The sequence below is a fragment of the Pelophylax lessonae genome (genome assembly GCF_965119305.1).
Source record: "Pelophylax lessonae genome assembly, chromosome: 9".
Lineage (NCBI taxonomy): Eukaryota > Metazoa > Chordata > Amphibia > Anura > Ranidae > Pelophylax > Pelophylax lessonae.
This window is the reverse complement of record NC_138776.1, coordinates 58,340,816-58,364,238: the sequence shown is the minus strand read 5'-3', so window position 1 is coordinate 58,364,238 and position 23,423 is coordinate 58,340,816. Positions and strand designations below refer to the sequence as shown.

The 23,423-nt window shown below is 43.5% G+C and overlaps 1 protein-coding gene across 1 annotated transcript in view; it reads right to left on the bottom strand.

Moving 5' to 3' along the window:
• Positions 1-22,662, bottom strand: part of SLC18A2 (solute carrier family 18 member A2) — a 61,218-nt gene extending 38,556 nt beyond the window's left edge. The window contains exons 1-4 of the mRNA XM_082266713.1: positions 22,541-22,662; positions 15,812-15,952; positions 3,496-3,835; positions 2,371-2,429 (exon numbers count right to left, since the gene is read on the bottom strand). Of these exons, the coding sequence (XP_082122839.1) occupies positions 2,371-2,429; positions 3,496-3,835; positions 15,812-15,932 (520 nt within the window). The 5' untranslated portion in view covers positions 15,933-15,952; positions 22,541-22,662. The remainder of the gene's footprint in view (positions 1-2,370; positions 2,430-3,495; positions 3,836-15,811; positions 15,953-22,540) is intronic.
• Positions 22,663-23,423: the final 761 nt, after the last annotated feature.

Sequence of the window (23,423 nt, the reverse complement as noted above, 5' to 3'; positions counted from 1 at the left end):
AACCAAGAAGAGTGAGACTGACGGCTATGATGATTATCCGACCATCCATGGTCCATGGACCATAAGTGTTGTGTTGTGGTGGTGCCTGTGCTTCCTGCGGCCTGCCTTTGCCTGTGCGGCTGTGCCTGCACTGCAGTGGCCACTGGCAGTGGCATTTGACTTGAGCAAAGCAAATGAGCACTACTAGTGTGAAGGACAGGTGGTGGAAGCATGTTCTGACAAGTTCTTATAATGAAAATAATATAGACAGCTTTTTGAACCAGTGCAGTGCCAGTGCTACTAAGGTGAGAGGCAGAGGGAGAGGCTATCCAGTCCACCACTTTACTTGAGCAGATCACAGAAGAAAGGTGGAAGCATCTGACAGCAAGTGACAAGCACTCCTTAGATTGCACACTGGAATTCAGTTATGGACTTTTCGTTATAAAGTTTAGTTTACACACTTAAACTTGTACCTAACTTATTCACAATCACAACTTATTTTATTGTGGTATTGTCATATATATTTTATATGAATTAAATTTACATTGTGGGAATAATTTGCACTGCATTTAGCACAGACATGTCACTTTATTTTTGATGCTGTGGGCGATGATTTTGAATACAAGAAGAATATATATAATTGCAGGCACTTTATTAGCATTTTAAGCACAGCCACTTTGTTAGTAGTTTTTGATGCATTTTTCACTTTAACCCGCTTGCCGACCGCCGCACGAACATATACTGCGGCGGTCAGCACCTCACAGGCAGAGTGACATATCGGTACGTCACTAGCCTGGGAGGGTCTGGGGAGCGAGCGTGCGTTGGCGGCGGCGCGTTCCCGCGCGGTCACACACCCCCCTGCGCGTGTGACCGGAGGACCCGATGTCCGCCGGTCACTCTGCGATCGCCGGGGGAGAGGGAGAAAGGCAGGCAGCTTGTGTAAACTATGTAGAACCGTTGATCAGTGTAACTACACCTCAAGCCACAGCCAATCACAGTAGAAAGCACGCCCCTAGGGACACACACAGCCCCTCCCTCTCAAATAAAGTTAACCCCTTCACTGCCAGTGTATTTTTACAGTAACAGTGCATATATATAGCACTGATTACTGTAGAAATGTCACTGGTAACCCCAAAAGTGTCAAAAATGTCAGTCAAGGGTCCGATCTGTCCGCCGCAATGTCGCAGTACCGCAAAAAAATCGCAGATCGCCGCCATTATGCGTTAAAAAAAAAACAACAAAAATGACCAAAATCTTTCCCTTTGTTAGTAAACGCGATAACTTTTGCCCAAACCAATCAAAATACGCTTTTTGCGATTTTTTTTACCAAACATATGTAGCATAAAACAAATTGGCCGAAAATGTTAAAAAATTTTGATTTTTACTTTTTTTTTTTGGGGAATTTCATATAAAAAAATTTGAAAAATATTGTTATTTTTGCAAAATTGACGCTCTTTTTTTGTTTATAGCGCGTGATCAAAAAATCGCACAGGTGATCAAATACCACCAAAAGAAAGCTCTGTTTGTGGGAAAAAAAGGACGTCAAATTCGTTTAGGTACAGCGTCGCACGACCGCGCAATTGTCCGTTAAAATCACGCAGTGCCGAATCGCAAAATACCCCCTGGTCTTTTAGCAGCCAAATCCTCCGGGGCTTAAGTGGTTAAGCGTTGTAGGTTTGATGAAGCTGGCCTGGCACATCATCATCAATTGAGCAAATCAAATCTAACCGCGATTAAGAAGACTGCGCATGCTCCTGTTCTGCCTTTTGATCAGCTGAAAAGATGGACGAACCAAAAACACCACCTTCCACCCCTGGCCCTTCAACTACAAGTGATCTGCCTGGCTGTGAGAGTGAGGAAGCTCAGGAAGGAGACCACCCCTGGCTTTAAAAGGTGGATGCTTTAAAAGGGGAAGGGAGGGACATACTTTATCTGTTTTTTGTTTACAAAAAGTTACAGCCTAAGGAATTGTGATTGTCCTTTAGGTTAATCATTTGAATAAATCATTTGAAATAATAAAAAACAATATGATGTTCAAACTTTTGACTTCTTTCTTTAATAACTACATAACACAGTACTTCTACTTCTACTTTCAGTACTTGAGTAGAATTTTTTTTTCAAAACTACTGGTACTTTTTACTTTTAGTACTTAAGTAGCAAATTTTTTGAAAAAACTACTTGCAATACTTAAGTAAAAAAAATGTTGAATACTTTAGTACTTCTACTTAAGTAACTTTTTCTGCGAGCACTTCCACTTCTACTCAAGTCACTTTTTGATCGAGCACTTGTACTTTTACTCAAGTAGAAATTTTGAATACTTTATACAAGTCTGCTGTTAGGGGTATCAGATTTGATGTTCTTGGAGGAGATGGCAAACAGAGCAATACTTACTGATAGTTGAGAGGAACATGATGCAGAAACCGGCAAACATGGGTATCTGGTAACCAATCCTGCCAATACAACACATAGTACAGTGAGTGCAATTTCCTGCCCTAACTTGATAAAGGTGCAAGCTCTGGACCTGTCAACCCAATCCTTCACCAAGTGAAGGATGAGGATTACCATGTGATGTTGGATTTATCGCTATATTTTTATTCCAACCTATTAATATAGAAGAAGAGAAGCCAGGGATAAGTCCCAAGAGCCTGCCATGGCAATTCCTTATCTCCATCCTGACAGCAGCTTTCCCTTCTAATGTTCTTACAAAGAAAACAAGATTTGCCATATATAGTTAAATACACATCTTCCTGCATTTAATGTGATCAGTTTTCTGTTCTGTATGTCCCCTTAACATGAAGAACAGAAAACTGATGGGCTCAGAATAATTTAATCCTCCCATGCCTTTTCCATATTTGCACAATACGGTTGATCACACTCTGACAGATACACTATATGGCCAAATATTTGTGTACCCCTGACCATCACACAAAATCAATTAATATGGATTTGCCCCCACCTTTGTGGCTGTAACAGTCTCTACTTTTCTAGGGAGGCTTTCCACAAGATTTTGGAGGATGTCTATTGGAATTTGTGCCCATTTGTGCGGTCAGATACTAATGTTGGATTAGAAGACGTGGCTTACAATCAGCGTTCCAAGTTAACTCAAACCTATGAGTAGGGTCAGGGTTCCAAACATCAAACTGGTCAGGCCATGTGTTTAGAGAAGCTGGCTTTGTGCACAGGGACACAGTCATGCTGGGACAGAAAAATACCTTTCCCAATACTTTGGCCATATAGTGTATTCCATAAAGTATATCTCCCGGGATTTTTGTGCTTAGAGATGTTTATCTACAGAACCCAAAATCTGCACTTGGCCCATTGTAACCCTCATTGGATTCCAAGGGTGGTGAACAACAGAGCCATCAATCCAAAGGAAGACTGTGATAGTTGGAGCTGGAGAGGTAGATTGGTGAAAGGCATGGCAGACTGTCTTTTCATTAGACACAATGATAAATGAGGGCCCCCCAGTCCTGTTTTTTGAACGTGACACTGTGCAGGGTTATGCTCCTGTCATACCTGTTGGTCAGAGGCCCGATGAAGGGATTGGTCAGCAGTTGGACAGTGGCTTTTGATGCAAACAATAAACCCACTTTGACATTTTCATTAAGTAAGTTTGAGTCAGCCTTGGGGCAGTCAGATGTTGGCACAGCACTGGGGAGTGCAGGTGGTTGTGTCGCTTCCTTGACTTGGAGCAGTGACTCGGTCGTGGAGTTTGCAATGAACAGGGTGCTGTTGTCGTAGTAGGAGAAGATGGTCTGAAAGCTGCTGGGTGTGGAGAGTCTACTTGGCCCCTCTTCATGGACACTGCTGTTTGATTCTTGCATCATGGTGTACAGGTAGCTCGGAATGATGGGAACTGTAAAAAGAAATATCAGAAAGACATTAAGTAGAGATACATATCTACTAAACTCTCACTCGGGCTTGTTTGAGAGTTCAGAGCCTCTGCAGGCAACATGATAATGTCATGTGACCATCCCAGAGCCTATGTAGAGAGAGCTTCCAATGTCATGTGACCATCCCAGAGCCTATGTAGAGAGAGCTTCCAATGTCATGTGACCATCCCAGAGCCTATGTAGAGAGAGCTTCCAATGTCATGTGACCTTTCAGAGCCTATAGAAAATATCCGAAGGGACAGTCATGAACATTTTTCTCGTACGATACCAGAATGAAGAATTTGAATGTAATTAGTATGGTATTTGTACAAAAAAAAATTGCATGACCAAGACCAAGCAAGCTTGGAAATGAAAGAATACATTACAATACAATACATCACTTCCGAAGTTGTATTCTGAGACTAGCATGCAAAAAAAAAAAAAAAGAAAACAGACGATCATTTGTCCAATATTCTTTAGAGCCCATTCACATTGAGGCGACATGACTTCGGGGGGGCGACCTGTGAAGTCGCGTGCACCGCGACTTCGGCGCGACTTGCAGAGACTTCACATAATGGAAGTCTATGCAAGTCGCTCCGAGGTCGCCCCAAAGTAGTACAGGACCCTTTTTCTAAGTCGGAGTGACTTGTGTCGCTCCTATTAGAACGGGTCCTGTACTACTCAATGGACCGCGACATACCGCGACTTGTCAGGCTGACAAGTCCCGCTAATGTGAATGGGCTCTTAGTGTGTACGAGGCTTAAAGAGTGAATACTGGCAGTATGATGGTGACTGTGCCCCCTAAATCCTATTGAGGGGAAAACTGGCGGGGCCATGTGATCTGTGATCGCTCACAGCCTTTGTAGTTAAAATTTGGTTTTAGCTATTTAACCCCGATTCCCAACTTTCTTTTTTCTGCCACTCTCACAAAAATGGCTTTACCTTTCCTTCTATTCACTTATTCTTTTTTCAGTATTAAAAAAAGAAAACTTTTTACACTTTTTTCCGTATTAAAACTTTTTTTCATTTGGTAATGAAACAATACCTGTGGGTTCCATGGACCAGCGTAAGGTTCTTCATAAGGTGGAGCTCTGCTCATGCACATCTATCCATCCCAAGATTTGAACCAATTATAGGTTCAAGTTGTTTTGAGTTAGGGGAAACAATAAAACAGCAGTAATTCATAACTAATTCAGAAAAATAGTTATGCGCTATCCCTTTATATAAGCTGATAGAACACAAGCTCTATAAAACAAAATAAGTTGCGTGACAGGACAACTCACAATAGAGTGAGCGTCCCACAATGTGAAACAATGGAGAGACTGCTTTAACGCACATTACACAGACACGGTGCAGTGTTGTCACCATCAGGAAACCCCCTCCCGAGAAATGCTATGCAGTCATTGCACATGCTACATATTTTTTTTAGAACTTGTGTTCTATCAGTTTGTTAAGGACTCATGCACACTGCAGCTCAAATAAACTGCTCCTATAGGCTTTTGAGCTTTTTTGAGTTCCAATTTTTTTCAGCCTGGAAACTCTCCTCCATGTTAGCCAATGTGCCTATGGTCACTATGGATTTTTCCAGAGTTTACAGACATATGCTCTAAGGGCTCATGCACACTGCAGCTCAAAAAAACTGCTTTTACATGCGTTTGAGCTTTAATTTCAGCTTGAAGAAGCTTGTACTTTATTTATCTCTTTTGCATGTTTTTATTGAGCTTCTTTGAGCTTCTTTGGGCTTTTTTGAGCATAAGTGTATTTTTTCACAAATCTTCCCCCCTGCTAATTTTTCCTTTCTTTTTGTTTGTGTTTTTGAGCTTCTTTGAGCTTTTCATGCTCTTTCGTGCCTGTGTGTATGGGGCTTAAATTACTTTTAGTTTGCTTTGTGTATTATAAACATAAAAAAGTAATTGTTTTCCACTTTGTTGCTTCTCAGAGCTGCACAAGCAGCAATTACTGTGTGGAATTTCTCTTGCTGATGTTGACAGCAATAGACCATGCCTATGTAATGGGTGATGAAACAACCACTTGTAGTCTCCATCAGAAGCCTATTTGACAAACCAAGAGCACAACTGGTTGACAGGGACAGAACCTGAACAGGTAGGATCACCAAGAATTATTTATATGACACCATTAAAAAAAAGATTGAAAACAACCTTTAATATGACATTAACATGTTGAAGATTATATGAGATTTTGGTTTTGTGCTTTATATATACCCTAATGCATTTCTGCTGTTTAATATTATTATTAGCTCATCGGAGCTACATGGGTAAAGGAGAAGTGCTGGTACGCACTCTTCAGGGGATATGGAATGTGCTGGTAACAGGTATTCTTTAAAGTGGTTGTAAAGCCACTAAATCTTTTACCTTAATGTATTCTCTGCAATAAAGTGACATTATACTTACCTGCTTTGTGAAGTGGTTTTGCACAGAGCAGCCCAGATCCTCCTCATCTTGGGTCTCTCGCCTGCACTCCTGGCCCCTCTCTTCTGCCGAGTGCCCCCAAAGCAAGCAGCTTGCTATGGGGGCACCCGAGCCGAGCCACTGCTCTGTGTGTCCATTCAGACACGGAGCCGTGGCTCAGCCCCGCCCCCTCTCTCCCCTCACTGGCTCACTTACTTTGATTGACAGCAGTGGGAGCTAATCAGGAGGAAGAGTCCTGGACAGTGGAGGCTCTCATGCAACATCACTGGATCAAGATAGGGCTTAGGTAAGTATTAGGGGGGCCGCTGCACACAGATGTTTTTTTTTTTCATCCTAATGCATAGAATTCATTACGATAAATACCCTTTAAGGTAAAAACCACTTTAAGGTAAAAAAAGTTTTAGTATGTGTATCACCCCCTAACCCCTAGTATACTTACCTGAGCCCAATCTCGATACAGTGCTGTGCCCATCTGCAGCCACACTCTCCTCTTCTCCTGGCTCTCATAGGACTGGTTGAGATTAGTGGGAGCCATTGGCTCCCGCTGTTGTCAATCAAATCCTGTGATGAGGTAGCTGAGGGTAGGGCTGAGTCTCACTGTATGTGTCTATAGACACAGATAGCGCAGCTCAGGATCGAGTCTGCAGGTGGGCCACAGTAGGAAGCAGCTTCATATGATGGCACAACAAGAAGAGGAGGAGCCAGGAGTGCAGACAGGGAACCTAAGAAGAGCAGGATCAGGCAGCTCTATGCAATACCATTGCACAGAGCAGGTAAGTACAACATGTTTGTTATTTTGAAAGAAAAAATAATTGACATAAACATTTTAAAGCTATAGTAAACAAACACCACTGTAACACCTGTACCTACAGATAAGCTTATAATAAAGCTTACCTGTAGGTACAATAAATAGCTCCTAAACATTCACTGTTTCTGCAGCCCGATGCATGCGCTCTGAAGGGACAACCTACTCATGCCATCCCTTCAGAGCTCTGTGCCTCAGCCATGACTCCCATGAACATGTGCAGGAGTGATGTCATCACAGCTCAGCCATTCAAGCGGCCGGAGCTTGCAGTCTCCACTCTAAATCATCCCAAAGGTGTTCTATCGGGTTGAGGTCAGGACTCTGTGCAGGCCGGTTAAGTTCCTCCACCCCAAGCTCGCTCATCCATGTCTTTATGGACCTTGTGGGGACTGCAAGCCAAGTCATCCAACATCCGTGCCTGACCTCACAAATGCGCTTCTGGAAGAATGGTCAAAAATTCTCATAGACACACTGCTAAACCGTGTGGACAGCCTTCCCAGAAGAGTTGAAGCTGTTAGAGCTGCAAAAGGTTGGCCAACTCGATATTGAACCCTATGGACTAAGACTGGGATGCTAGTAAAGTTCATGTGCATGTAAAGGCCGGTGTCCCAATACATTTGGTAATATAGTGTACATGGGTTCCTCACTATATTTAAACTCTATTAAACATGAAAAAAGTGCAGAAACTTTTTGAAGACCCTTTGTATACATACGATTATATACACACTGCTCAAAAAAATGGCACACTTTGAAAACACATCAGATCTCAGTGGGGAAAAATATAATTCTGGATATCTATACGGATATGGACTTTGCCACATCATTTGATTGAAATGAAAGTTCTCAACCTACAGAGGGCTAAATTCAAAGACACCCTGAAAATCAAAGTGAAAAAATTATGCAGCAGGATAGGCCATTTTTTTGAAATTTCACGGCAGTAACTCAAAATGGTACTAAGCAGTTTGTATGTCCCCCACGTGCCTGAATGCATGCCTGACAACGTCGAGGCATGCTCCTAATGAGACGACAGATCGTGTTCCCGGGTATTTTCTCCCAGATCTGGACCAGGGCACCACTGAGCTCCAAACAGACTGAGGTGCAACCTGGTGGCGTCGAATGGCCTGAAACATAATGTCCCAGAGGTGTTCAATTGGTTTTAGGTCAGGCGAGCATAGGAGCCATTCAATGGTATCAATTCCTTCATCTTCCAGGAACTGGCTACATACTCTCACCAACATGAGGCTGGGCATTGCCGTACACCAGGAGAAACCCAGGACCCACTGCACCAGCGTAGGGTTTGACAATGAATCCAAGGATTTCATCCCAATTCCTAATGGCAGTCAGGGTGCCATTGTCTAGCCTGTAGAGGTCTGTGCGTCCCTCCATGGATATGCTTCCCCAGACCATCACTGACCCACCGTCAAACTGGTCGTACTGAATGATGTTACAGGCAGCATAAGGTTCTCCAAGGTTTCTCCAGACCTTTTCACCTCTGTCACATGTGTTCAGGGTATCCCTGCTCTCATCTGTGAAAAGCACAGGGCACCAGTGGCGGACCTACCAATTCTGGTGTTTAATGGCAAATGCTAATTGAGCTCCACTATGCCGGGTAGTGAGCACCGGGCCCACTAGGGAATGTCGGGCCCTCAGGCCACCCTCATGAAGTCTGTTTCTGATTGTTTGGTCAGAGACATTCACATCAGTGGTCTGCTGGAGGTCATCTTGTGGGGCTCTGGCAGTGCTCATCCTGGTCCCCCGTGCACAAAAGGAGCAGATACCGGTCCTGCTGATGGGTTAGATATCTTCTACAGCCATGTCCAGCTCTCCTAGAGTAACTGCCTGTCTCCTGGAATCTCCTCCATCCTTTTGTAACTTTGCTGGGAGACATAGCAGACCTTCTGGCAATGGCACGTATTAATTTGCCATCCTGGAGGAGTTGGACTGTATGTGCAACCTCTATAGGGTCCAGGTATCGCCTCATTCTATCAGTAGTGACACTGACCCTAGCCAAATGCAAAACTAGTGAAAAATAGTCAGAAAAAAATGAGTAGGGAAAAAAAATTTCAGTGGCCTCTACCTGTAAAACCATTCCTGTTTTGGGGGTTATCTCATTGTTGGCCATCTGGTGCACCTGTTCTTTTCATTAACACCAGAGCAGCTGAAACTGATTAACAACCCCCTCTGCTACTTAACTGACCAGATCAATATCCTAAGAGGTTAATTGACTTGATGCTATACTCTGATTAAAAAGTGTTCCTTTAATTTTTTTGAACAGTTTATATGCAGTATATATAACAATATACTGTAGATATAGTATTTGCTTGTAGGTACCCTGGAGTGAAGGTTTTTTAACTGAATTATATATTTGCACAAATACTGGCTACTTTATTATTCATTATACTATAATAAATGCTTCAATTGTCAAAGCCTTTTAAGCGCCCATGCAGACTGGCGCGACACGACTTTGTGGGGCGACCTGCACAGACTTCATATAATTGAAGTCAATGCAAGTCGCCTCCAGGTCACCCCAAAGTAGTACAGGACCCTTTTTCTAAGTCGGAGCGACTTGTGTCGCTCCTATTAGAACGGGTCCTGTACTATTCAATGGCGAGCGACCGACCGCGACTTGTCAGGCGACCAAGTCGCCTGACAAGTCGCGCTAGTGTCAATGGACCCTAAAAGTTTTTAAAAAATATTTTAAATAGCAATAAAAAAAATAGTTATACACACACAAAAGAAAAATAATATTCTGCAAGCTGTACTTGATGAAATATGCCAAATGGTGTCCCTACACGTTTCACGTAAATCGATGAATGATCAATATATTTTATGATTTATCTCTGCCGGAATAATTTATTTATAGTCGACAACCCATTCGATCAATATGCCACAAACAGGGAAGGGGATTTCGATCAGTTGCATTTCTGTTTCCACCAAGTAATCTCATAATACCATCTTTTTTATGAACAAATTATCTCTGCTTATTCAGCAATAATTTTCCACCTTGGCCAATCGACTCAGTTTGACCAAATCAAAGTCTAAAGCAATTGGAAGAGGAATTAGGGCTATTCAGTTATTTGCAGATTCGATCAATTGTTGGCAAAATGGAACGTGGCCATTTGTCTCTAAATGCTAAAATTGGGGCTTCTTACCCAAGAAAGCAGCAGGAAAGTTACAATGTGACTACAATCAAACCTATCAGCTTAATTTTTTTTTTCTGATAATGGGGAATAAAATAAAAAGCCTGGGCTGAAATTGTTGGTTGGGGACGCGATGTCTGTAGCGGTTTGTGCGTTATTGAATTAGGATTAGGTCTAAGGGGGGGTCAGGCCGCTCGTGCTCTATGTACACAGCGGACACACAATAGCGATGACTGAGGCTTGTTGGCACAGCCAGGAAATTGTGACGAATTTAATATGAAGATGATGAGAGAAGCTCAGATAAAAGGGAGACATCCAAGGTGCCGCTGGGAAACAAACGCCAAGAGGGGGGAGGAAGGGGGGCAGAATTAACTGACTCACTGCTGAATGAAGAAATAACCAAGCTCTGCACAGACAATTCTCTAAAGCTGGCGCCATAATTAGCATCCACATATTGCTGAGCTGTCCTCCCTAGTAAGCTTCACAAACACCCCGATGCCCAAAGACCATTCCCTTCCAGCTCCCAGTGCCTGAAACATGTTATTAACACACCTGTGAAGTAGCAGCTGATTACCTTGCAGTGTAATATCTCCCACCATCAGCCTGATTTCTGGTGTGCTGGGACTTGCTGTAATGTCCTCTTTTCAGCAGCATGAAGAAAATGTCCAGTTTGGGTTTTTAAGGGTAAAGTCAATATACTGCCAGCGTGTATTGTGGGAAAATCCAGATGTTTGTGCTCTTTCTGATTAGAATAAAAATCTGACGCAAATGCAGCTGAGACCTCTGTTTTTATACTAGAAACAGATTAGACAGGTCCTCTTGGCTGAGGCCTCTAATGGCAATGGTGCTCCTTCTGTTTGATGATGGGAAGGTAATATAAAGATTTCAGGTAGTTGTACTAAGGACATGGTATTTATACTAAATACAAATTCAGATTATTATGGGCTGTGCTGTCCACAGATATCAATGTTTCTAACTGTTTTACATCATCCAGTTATCTGACATTGAGGTTCTGAGGAAGAGGCGATGCCTCGAAACGCGTAAACCTAGCTTCAGAGGATGCTACACCTTGTGGTTCTGATGCGGTTGGCACTGTATCCATTTTATATGCTTTTATCAAGACTCTGTGAGTATTTTATACCTTTTATTCAGGATAATGCACTAGGCCGGTGCGCCCTTGTGTTTGTTTTTTTCTATTTTAGTTATCTGACATTGTCTGTGACTGATCTGTGCCTGCTGCTTTGATGTTTATTGGGATAAGTATTGCTGGAACTTGTAGTCCATCCTAGACAGTCACTCACAGGTCTGCTTATATTACACTGTTGACTGTCTGTCCTTGCTCTTCTAGACTTGCTGAGATTTGTAGTCCTTCCATCTCTGTAGTCCAGATGTGCCCAACCTTTTGAAGAGCGAGGGCCACTTTAGTGGCTTGGTAACCGGTTGCAGACCACAATGAGTGGAGAGGGCGTATGACAAGTCCGTGTCCACTCTGCCTGTGCAGATCGGACACAGACACAGCCCGCTCTACTCTTTAGGTCCTCGAACCCACGCAGATGGAACGGGGCGAATCCCCTTCTGTTTTTTTAAGTGGATCGGATTGGAGGAAGGCGGGTGTAAAAGGACACAAGTCCATTTACATCTGCTGCTCCATACAGGTGAATAGAGGGTCCTGAAAAGTGGACCGACGAACCCGATCATGTGAAAGGGGCATAAGTCTGCTTTCACACTAATGCACTGCAGTTTACCCACACAATTGGGCACCCCTGTTGTAGTCCATCTTCATACACACAAACCGCTGACCTCAAATCACGTTTATGAATATGCGGTGGAAGAAAACATGGCCCTCTTGACCTAATATGAAGGGATTTGTATTTTCTGACATTTATTTATGACTTATGGTGGCATTTCATGTTGTTGTCATTTTCTGCTGATGGTGACATTTCCTGTGGGTGACCTTTCCAGATGATGGCATTTCCCGATGAAGATATTTCCTTATTGTGCCATTTCCTGATGAAGACATTTCCTATTAGCTACATATCCTGATTATAACCTTTCCTCATAATGGAATTTGCTGTAATGGTGTAATTTCCTGATGAAGACATTTCCTGGTGGTGATATTTCCTCATGATAGTATTTTCAGATGATGACATTTCCTGGTGGTGGCATTTCCTGATTGAGGCATTTCTTGAGTGTGCCAATTCCTGATGTAGGTATTTCCTGCTGGTGACATTTTATCATGGTGACATTTTGTGGTGGAGGCACTTCCTCAGTGACATTTCCTGTTTGTGTAATTTCCGTGTAGTGATATTTCCTCATGATAGCATTTCCTAAAAATGAAATTTCCTGAGGATGGCATTTCCTGATGCAGACACTTCCTGTTGGTGAAATTTTCTCATGATAGTATTTCCTGATGATAATTCTTGCTGGTTGCATTTCCTGATGGAGGCATTTGCTGAAGGTGGCATTTCCTGATAGTCTCATTTCCTGGTGGTGACTTTTCCTCAAGATAGCATTTCCCGATGGTGACATTTCCTTATGATAGCATTTCCTGATGAAGACCATTCTTGATAATGACATTTCCTGATGAAGACATTTCCTGATGATGACATTTCCTGATGATGACATTTCCTGATGATGACATTTCCTGATGAAGACATTTCCTGATGAAGACATTTCCTGATGATGACAATTCTTGATGATGACATTTCCATATGATGGCATTTTCTGATGATGACCATTTTTGATGCTGGCGTTTCCTAATGATGCCATCTTCTGAATGTAGTATCTATTGATGGTGGCATTTTATAAAGGTAGCATTTTGTGATGGTGAAATTTATTGCATGAGGTATGAATATAAAACAGTTGCAGCGCTCAAACTAGATTAAACATAATAAAAAGTCCAATATGAGTCCAAAAAATATATAAATCAAATGCAAGAAAAAAGTGTCCCAGTGTAAAGAACAAAAAATTAATATTGACACTCGTGAACGTTGTCCTCCACCGTGTATATAAAGTGCACACTCACCAGAGCTAGTTGCTGTCCAAATGATAAGACAGCAATAGCGCATTTAGCTACTGGTGTCTAGGTTGTTTTTGGTCCTGAAGAGCGAAATTGGCCAATACCGAGAGTCTCTTCATGTGGAACTGTAGCATCAATTAGCGAATGTGGACATCCTGTTAGGCAGCCAAGGCACAGTTCTGAATGAGGTACGTTTGGATGTATTTATGGCAAATTTTGATGAAATATACATTCATTGTGGCAGCTCCTTTGGAGTTTGGCATAGTATCGAAATTGGTTACTGATTCAATGATTGATCTGTACAATCAGGACAGATAAGCCTGATCTGGTTGTGGGTAACTACAGGACTGAATAATGGCAGTCTTCAGTATGCTCCAATGGGGGTGAGAAGAGAGGATGACAATTTGTTCTGGAAATGCCCTCTCTCTTGTCTCAGTACCCCGTAATGAAGTCGGTTTACTTTGTTCCATTGTTCCTCTCCATGGTGAACAACGCAGTGTCTTACCTCTCTGCAGCATTAAATATGACGCTCAGCTGACTGCGATGCCTGAGGGTGGTCGGATTGTAGATCAGATATCTATGGGGGCTCCTTATGTGACTTTCACAACATGTAACCGATTTGAGTTAGGATGAGCTTTAGGAAAAGCAAATGTCAGTTGCATGTATCTTCATTGCGATGGGAAATGACTGTAGATCCATTCTGATATATCATGTATAAAGGGCGAACTATGTGAGCTGGAAGTTTAGCCTGTGAGTTTTGCAGGACATGAACAGATCAGATGTCAGTGTGACAAGACTCGATCTGTCTGTATGGTTATAAACGCATTTAAGGTTATTATTTAAATTTGTATGCTGTGCATCCTACAGAGAGTGCAGAATTATTAGGCAAATGAGTATTTTGACCACATCATCCTCTTTATGCATGTTGTCTTACTCCAAACTGTATAGGCTCGAAAGCCTACTACCAATTAAGCATATTAGGTGATGTGCATCTCTGTAATGAGAAGGGGTGTGGTCTAATGACATCAACACCCTATATCAGGTGTGCATAATTATTAGGCAACTTCCTTTCCTTGGGCAAAATGGGTCAAAAGAAGGACTTGACAGGCTCAGAAAAGTCAAAAATAGTGAGATATCTTGCAGAGGGATGCAGCACTCTTAAAATTGCAAAGCTTCTGAAGCGTGATCATCAAACAATCAAGCATTTCATTCAAAATAGTCAACAGGGTCGCAAGAAGCGTGTGGAAAAACCAAGGCGCAAAAAAAACAGCCCATGAACTGAGAAAAGTCAAGCGTGCAGCTGCCAAGATGCCACTTGCCACCAGTTTGGCCATATTTCAGAGCTGCAACATCACTGGAGTGCCCAAAAGCACAAGGTGTGCAATACTCAGAGACATGGCCAAGGTAAGAAAGGCTGAAAGACGACCACCACTGAACAAGACACACAAGCTGAAACGTCAAGACTGGGCCAAGAAATATCTCAAGACTGATTTTTCAAAGGTTTTATGGACTGATGAAATGAGAGTGAGTCTTGATGGGCCAGATGGATGGGCCCGTGGCTGGATTGGTAAAGGGCAGAGAGCTCCAGTCCGACTCAGACGCCAGCAAGGTGGAGGTGGAGTACTGGTTTGGGCTGGTATCATCAAAGATGAGCTTGTGGGGCCTTTTCGGGTTGAGGATGGAGTCAAGCTCAACTCCCAGTCCTACTGCCAGTTTCTGGAAGACACCTTCTTCAAGTACAGGAAGGAGTCTGCATCCTTCAAGAAAAACATGATTTTCATGCAGGACAATGCTCCATCACACGCGTCCAAGTACTCCACAGCGTGGCTGGCAAGAAAGGGTATAAAAGAAGAAAAGCTAATGACATGGCCTCCTTGTTCACCTGATCTGAACCCCATTGAGAACCTGTGGTCCATCATCAAATGTGAGATTTACAAGGAGGGAAAACCGTACACCTCTCTGAACAGTGTCTGGGAGGCTGTGGTTGCTGCTGCACGCAATGTTGATGGTGAACAGATCAAAACACTGACAGAATCCATGGATGGCAGGCTTTTGAGTGTCCTTGCAAAGAAAGGTGGCTATATTGGTCACTGATTTGTTTTTGTTTTGTTTTTGAATGTCAGAAATGTATATTTGTGAATGTTGAGATGTTATATTGGTTTCACTGGTAAAATAAATAATTGAAATGAGTATACTGTATATTTGATTTTTGTTAAGTTGCCTAATAATTATGCACAGTAATAGCCACCTGCACACACAGATATCCCCCTAAAATAGCTAAAACTAAAAACAAACTAAAAACTACTTCCAAAAATAGTCAGCTTTGATATTAATGAGTTTTTTGGGTTCATTGAGAACATGGTTGTTGTTCAATAATAAAATGAATCCTCAAAAATACAAATTTGCCTAATAATTCTGCACTCCCTGTATAAATGGTATGGTCTGGAGTTTGCAGAGCTAGCACAAGCATGCGCATGCACATACACATACACACAAGCATACACACACACACTAAGTGCAGAAACACACACACAAGCAAACGTGCACACACAGCGAGTAGCGCCTACCAACAACGGTGAGCAGCATGTTATCCAGCAGCAGGGCGATAAACACGATCAGGAGGATTAATTTCCGTGACTGTCTCCGTTCCCGCAGCCATCTCAAGAGGCTGAACTCCGTGACCGACATGGCGAAGAACCCGACCACACCTATAAATGGAGAGAGATTAGAGAGTCGCCAATAACAGGTAGTCCCAAAATGGTCTGAGGTTTCCATAACCCTCATTATATTTAAACGATTCGTTCAATCCCTCCCACCCAGCACTCCTCTAACACCACAGACCACACAGAAAATACACGATCGACTCTGTTACACAGAATGCTACATGGATAGAACATCAATCTGCCACAATGACAGGGCTCAACACAGTGCTGATAGTATAAAAAATTAGGGTACTAATGGGTGAGAGCCTGTTGGGTTTTTATTGCTGTGTTCTGCTGGAGAAATGTCCAGTGCCCTAATGACACTATGGGGTTGATTTACTAAAGGCAAATAGACTGTGTGCACTCTGGAAGTGTAGTTGCTCTAGAGCTTGGTAAATGAGGTAAACCTTCCCTTTGCAAAGAATACCCAATCGCATGCAAGAAAATAAAATAAAAAAACAGCATTTTGCTTGCACCTGATTGGATGATGGAAGTCATCAGAGCTTCCCCTTATTTACTAAGCTATAGAGCATCTGAACTTGCAGAATTTACGATCTATTTGCCTTTAGTAAATCCACCCATAGGTGTCTAACTGGAACTAAAATCAGAAGAAACCTCAGCAATGAGGACAAAGCTATAAAAACATAGCAAAGCTGGCCTGTGCCACTCCCTCCCAAAATTAGAAAAAAATGTTGGCATGAGTTTTGCTGTAAATAAAAAAACTTACCCCCAAAAGATGCAGCAACATAATATAAACTGCCTGTCAATACCAGAACCAGGTGTAGGTGAAAATAGACAGGTAGCCTTGATAAGGGTATCCCAGGATATTTATCGAAGTGTGAAGAGCTCTAACCCATAGCAACCCATCATCAGCATCAATCATAACCCAAACCAAGAAGTCATTGTTTCTTATAGCAACCCATCAACCACAGCAATCCATCATCAGCATCAATCATAACCCAAAAACCAAGAAGTCATTGTTTCTTATAGCAACACATCATCCACAGCAATCCATCATCAGCATCACTCCTTATCAATAGCATCCCATCAGCATTTTCCATAACTCATAGCAGCCCATTATCAGCAACATTCTCACCAACAGCAATCCATCATCAGACATCAGCATCTATTATAACCCATAGTAAGCCATTGCCAGCATAAATCCATAGCAATCTATCATTAGCATCAATCAAAACCAAAAGCAACCCACCGACAACATCATACTCAACCAATAGCAATCTTTAATTTGCAACAATTGTAACTCATACCATCATCAGACTCAATTGTAACCCCTGGAGACCTTTCGTAAGCATAAATTGTGACCAATACCTACCCATCATCAGTTATAACGCATGGCAACCCATTATCAGCATCATTCTCATCATTAGCAATCCATCATGATCATCAATTCATCATCAATCATAACTCATAGCAAGCTATTATTAGCATCATTCTCACCATTAGCAATCCATCATTGATATCAATTGTTACCCATAGCAATCCATCCCCAGCATAAATCGCAACCTATTACAATTCATCACCAGCATCAGTCCTAAACCATAACAACCCATCATTACCATCAGTCATAACCAATAGCAACCTATCATCAACATCATTCTTAACCAATAGCAACCCATCTTTAGCATCAATCAAAACCCACCATCATCGTAGAAACCCATATCATCATTCTTAACCAGAAGCAATCCTTACTCTGCATCGATTGTAACTCATAGAAACCCATCATTATTGTAAACCCTGCAGAAATTTCGTAAGCATAAATTGACATCAATACTTACTCAACATTACCATCATCAATCATAACTCATAGCCTCCTGTTATCAGCATCATTCTCATCATTAGCAAATCATCATTAGCATTAATTGTAACCCATGATAACCCATCACCAGCATAACCTATAGCTATCCATCACCAGCATCAGTCATAACCCTTTGCAACCCATCATCAATGTCATATGTAACCCATAGCAACCCATCATCAGTATCATCCTTAACCAATAGCAATCCATCACCAGCATCAGTCATAACCCTTTGGAACCTATCATCAATGTCATTTGTAACCAATAGCAACCCATCATCAGTATCATCCTTAACCAATAGCAACCCATCATAAACATTGAACAAAACCCATAGCAATCCGCCATCAGCATCATTCTGAACCAATAGCAATCCTTAATTTACATTATTTGTAAACCACAGCAACTCATCATCTGCATCAACTGAAACCTTTTATAAACATAAATGGTGACCTTTTATAAGAATAAATTGTGACCAATAGCTACTCATCAGCATCAATCATATCCCACGGCAATTTATCATCAGCATCAACTCTAACCCATAGCAACCCATCATCACTGTCATTCCTAACCCACAGCAACCTACCGTCAACATCATTTATAACCCATAGCAACCCATCATCAGTCATACCCCTTGGTGACCCATCAGCATCAATTGTAACTCATAGCAACCATCATCAGCATTAGCAAGGCTGATCCATTTTCTGGCTAATGATAGTAGTTGTGATAATATAGACAGAATGATCTGTTAAATGTAACACACACTCTTTGTAAAAAATCTGGTTTTATGAATTCCTGGGGGGCACTGATCCCCATCAGAGGTGTGCTGGGTCTTCCAGTGACCCCATGCTAGGTGCTCCACGTGTGGTGGATAGGTAATTTATAATTTTTGCAGAAATGAGGCACTGCATTGTACTTTGTGTCACCCAGCAATCTCTGGCAGGGATAGAAGACTTCACAGATGAGAAGTTTGTGGATAAAAGTTTTCCAGAAAGAAAATATTGATGAGGTTTGGGACTCTGCAATGTGCGGGCAAACTGTATATCAGTCAACACTAGGATCTATTACGGAGGGGGAGGGGGGGGGGAGATAAGCAAAAAGGACAATTAAATTAGAAAGCCTTCAACAGCCCAGATTCATCCCTTTCTCCAGACGAGAGAGCGGAGGGAAGCTGTCTGCGGAATATGATCAGTTGAACGAAGAGCCATGAAATGAGGTTAGCTGGAATATAGGGCAATGCAGGTTGGAGATTTCCTGAGGATGCTGCAGGCTCTATTCTGAGATTTCCACATCAAACTCTGAAGGAGGCTGGAGCAGCTGGGACAGGGGGACCAGGGATTCAGGAGGACTGCCAGAGGATCAGGATATGCAGCAGAAGGGTTAGGGTCTGGGGGGATCTCTGCTGAAGTGGGGGATCTGCGCTGTGGGACAGGATATGGAGCAGAAGGGTTAGGGTCTGGGGGGATCTCTGCTGAAGTGGGGGATCTGTGCTGTGGGACAGGATATGGAGCAGAAGGGTTAGGGTCTGGGGGGATCTCTGCTGAAGTGGGGGATCTGTGCTGTGGGACAGGATATGGAGCAGAAGGGTTAGGGTCTGGGGGGATCTCTGCTGAAGTGGGGGATCTGTGCTGTGGGACAGGATATGGAGCAGAAGGGTTAGGGTCTGGGGGGATCTCTGCTGAAGTGGGGGATCTGTGCTGTGGGACAGGATATGGAGCAGAAGGGTTAGGGTCTGGGGGGATCTCTGCTGAAGTGGGGGATCTGTGCTGTGGGTCAGGATATGGAGCAGAAGGGTTAGGGTCTGGGGGGATCTCTGCTGAAGTGGGGGATCTGTGCTGTGGGACAGGATATGGAGCAGAAGGGTTAGGGTCTGGGGGGATCTCTGCTGAAGTGGGGGATCTGTGCTGTGGGTCAGGATATGGAGCAGAGGAATAGTGGTATGGGGAGATCCCTACTGTGGGTCAGGATATGGAGCAGAGGAATAAGGGTCTAGGGAGATCTCTGCTGCGGGTCAGGATATGGAGTAGAGGAATAAGGGTCTATGGGAACTGTGCTGTGGGTCAGGATATGGAACAGAGAGATAAGGGTCTGGGGGAATCTGTGCTGTGGGTCAGGATATGAAACAGATGGATAAGGGTCTGGGGTGATCTCTGCTGTGGGTCAGGATATGGAACAGAGAGATAAGGGTTTGGGGGAATCTGTGCTGTGGGTCAGGATATGAAACAGAGGTATAAGGGTCTTGGGAGATCTCTGCTGTGGGTCAGGATTTGGAGCAGAGGAATCAGGGTCTATGGGAACTGTGCTGTGGGTCAGGATATGGAGCAGAGGGATAAGGGTCAGGGGAGATCTCTGCTGTGAGTCAGGATATGGAGCAGAAGGATAAGGGTCTGGGGAGATCTGTGCTGTGAGTCAGGATATGGAGCAGAGGGATAAGAGTCTGGGGATCTGTGCTGGGGACCAAGAGATGGAGCAGCGGGGTAAGGATGGGCTGGGGAGATCTCTGCTGAAGTTTGGAGATAGAAAAAATAGCAAAGGGTGGTCTAAGGGCATCTCTGCTCAGATTTGGAGATAGCACAGATGGGTAAGGGTGTTCTGGAGGAAAGGGGGGGGGGGCTTGCAGTGGTTTGAAGATTGGACAGAGGTTTAAGGGTCAAAGGCAGTCTCTGCTGGTGTTAGGAGATGGAGCAGAGGGACGGGGACCCAGGGAAATCTTTTCTGCTGGTCAGGAGATGGAGCAGAAGAGTAAGGGTCAGGGGATCTCTGCTAGTGTCGAGATGAAGTAGAGGGATAGGGGCCAGGGGATGAAGTAGAGGGGTAAGCATTTGAGGCATCCCTTCTATGGATTAGGGCATAGAGCAGAGGAGTATGGGTCAGGGGATCTCTACTGGTGACAAGAGAACAAGCAAATGGATAGGGGATAGTAGATGGAGTAGAGGGATGGGAACCCAGGGAAATCTTTCCTGCTGGTCAGAAGATGGAGCAGTGGAGTAAAGGTCAGGGGATCTCTGCTGGTGTTGGGATGAAGCAGAGGGATAGGGGTCAGGGGACCTGTGCTGGGGGTCAGGTGATGAAGCAGAGGGGTAAGCATTGGAGGCATCCCTTCTGGGGATCAGGAAATGGAGCAGAGGAGTAAGGGAGTGGGGGGGGGGGGGTGATCTCTGCTGTGGTCTTTCACCTGTTAGCAAGGGTGGTAAGGAGTTGGGGATCTCTGCTTGGGGTTTGGAAGTGGAGAAATAGTATGAGAATCTGGATCTCTGCTGCAAGTCAGGAAAAGGTGCAGAAGGTTTAGGTCTGGGGGTATGGGTTTGTGGGATCTCTGATGAAGGACCAGGAGATGGGAAAGAGGGGTAAGGGGCTGAGGAATTTCTAAAGGGGTATTGGGAGGAAATACAAAAGCAATGAATTTAGAGAAGAATAGATGGTGGGGAATTGGGAATGGAGGGATATAAGGGCTGGGAGGGGGGGGGGGAATCTTGGCTAATAATGAGGAAATGAGGCATTGGGGTAGGAATCTGGGGGGTACTTCTGCTGGGACAGACATCAGGTGCGGATCAAGGGGGACCAGACCAGGGTGGATGGTGTGTGATCAGCAGATGGTGCAGAGAGGTTAGGGGGCGTGAGAATCTTTTTTGGGGGGATCAGCAAAAAATTTGAGAGTACTTGAACTAGGGTAGAGTTGTTGGTGGAGAATAAGCAGATGGAGCAGAGGGGTAAAAGTGCTACAGGAGAAGATCTCTAGAACTCAGAAATGGATCTCGAAAGGACTGAAACAGGTGGATAATAGATGGTGGAGGCAAAAAGGATGCGGCAGAGGTAAAGGTTTGTTCCTAAAAATGAAGGTGTCTATAGGGACTCTGTTGGGGAGTCAGAAAAAGAACTGGGGGATGGGGGGCAGGAGTAATGTAGAAGAGGAGTAAGGATCTGATAGTGTTGGGGAACTTTTCCAGGGGAGTCTCTGCTGAGGACCCTCAGGATCAGGGTGAGGCATCTGAAGCAAAGAGTGAGGAGTTCACTAAAGAGAGATATCTGGGGGTTTTCCTTGAAGGGAGAAAGTCTGGTTTTGAGGGATCTGTGGACAGAATCCTGTCCAGAATAGGAAGTACTGAATGGTGGTTTTTCCCGGGTTAGAATCTGCAATCGGGGCAGGAGAAGGAGCAGGTACATATGGGTCTTGTCCTGTACAGGAAAGAATTTAGATATTTAAGGGCAGAGGCAAAAAGGTAATGGAAGAATTCGGGAGGTCAGTGTTTGCACAGACACCAAGTTGCCCCAAGAATTTGGGAAAAGTCTTTGCTGAGGTATTTGGAACTAGGCAGAAGGATCAGAATGGAGGGATGTGGGGCAGGTGAATAGGGGGTCTATGGTCCACGAGTACAATGTGGTCCAGATATGGAAGTAGTCATGATGATCCTGCAATGGGGAAAAGGACTGGTTGGGGAGATCTGTATCTGGGATAGATGGATAAGGACCAAGAGAGGTAGAAAGATTTGGAACAGATGGATAAGAATCAAGTAAGGTAGGACTATCTGGGACAGAAGAATAAGGATAGGTAGGATGATCTGGGACAGAAGAATAAGGATAGGTAGGATGATCTGGGACAGATGGATAAGGATTAGGAGCAAACGGATGATGTGGCATAGACAGATACGAATAGGTAGGATGATCTGGGACCCATGCAACGTGCAGTCTGGGGGTCTGCACAGGAAACATAGAAACATAGAATGTGTCGGCAGATAAGAACCATTTGGCCCATCTAGAAACTAGTCTAGAAAAACTCTTACCTGAGCTTGCTGGAAGTTGCTCTCCAGCTGTTGGCTGCAGATGGGAGGTGAGTGTAGCAGAGTGGGATCGGAGAGAGACTAGAGAGGGAGGGAAGGCAGCACTTGGAGCCCCCCCACCCAGCTCCTTCCTGACGTCACTCTGCACTTCAATCACTTAACCCCTCAGAGACTGGCACAGCACAAACTGTGTGTTCACTGCCAGCAGCCACATGGAGCACCTGGCAGACTCTCATCATTTACACTGCACTGTGTCACTTATATCAGTAATGATCGCAGGATGACTCTGGATATAGAAACTGTCAGTCAGCTGTATAGGAAATGTAAAGTCAGTTCTTGCAGTCAGAGGCTGCTCTCTGGATACATCCATCATATTCTGTGACAGAAAGGATCTGGCATACAAATATATCCATACTTAGAAAATGGAGTCACATCATTAGCAGCATTAGGAGGATTATAAAAGACCTGGGGGAAATTAGAGTCTGAGCTCACTTCTATATACATTGCACACACATGCTGAAATCTTTGCATGTGCAGAATATGCCTTATTACTGCGCCGTAAGTGAAAGTCTCAAAGACGCACACAAATCTCAGAATCGTTTATAAAAGTTAAACCCTTCAGAATGCACACAGAGAGTTTGTATGATCTTCATTAAAATAACTAGAAGCTATTATGCAACCAGCGACTGTTGAGACAAGAAAACACCTAGGTAAGGAGCAAGTAGTATATACGGTAGAGTAGTCCGGACTATATGTTGCAAAATATTGTATATTGAGTGCAGTAGTTAAGACATGGCATAGCATATAAAGTGCAATGTTCAAAACTAAGTAATGTACAAACTGTAGTCAGGTCTTTATAATGTACACATAGTGTATAAAGTATAGC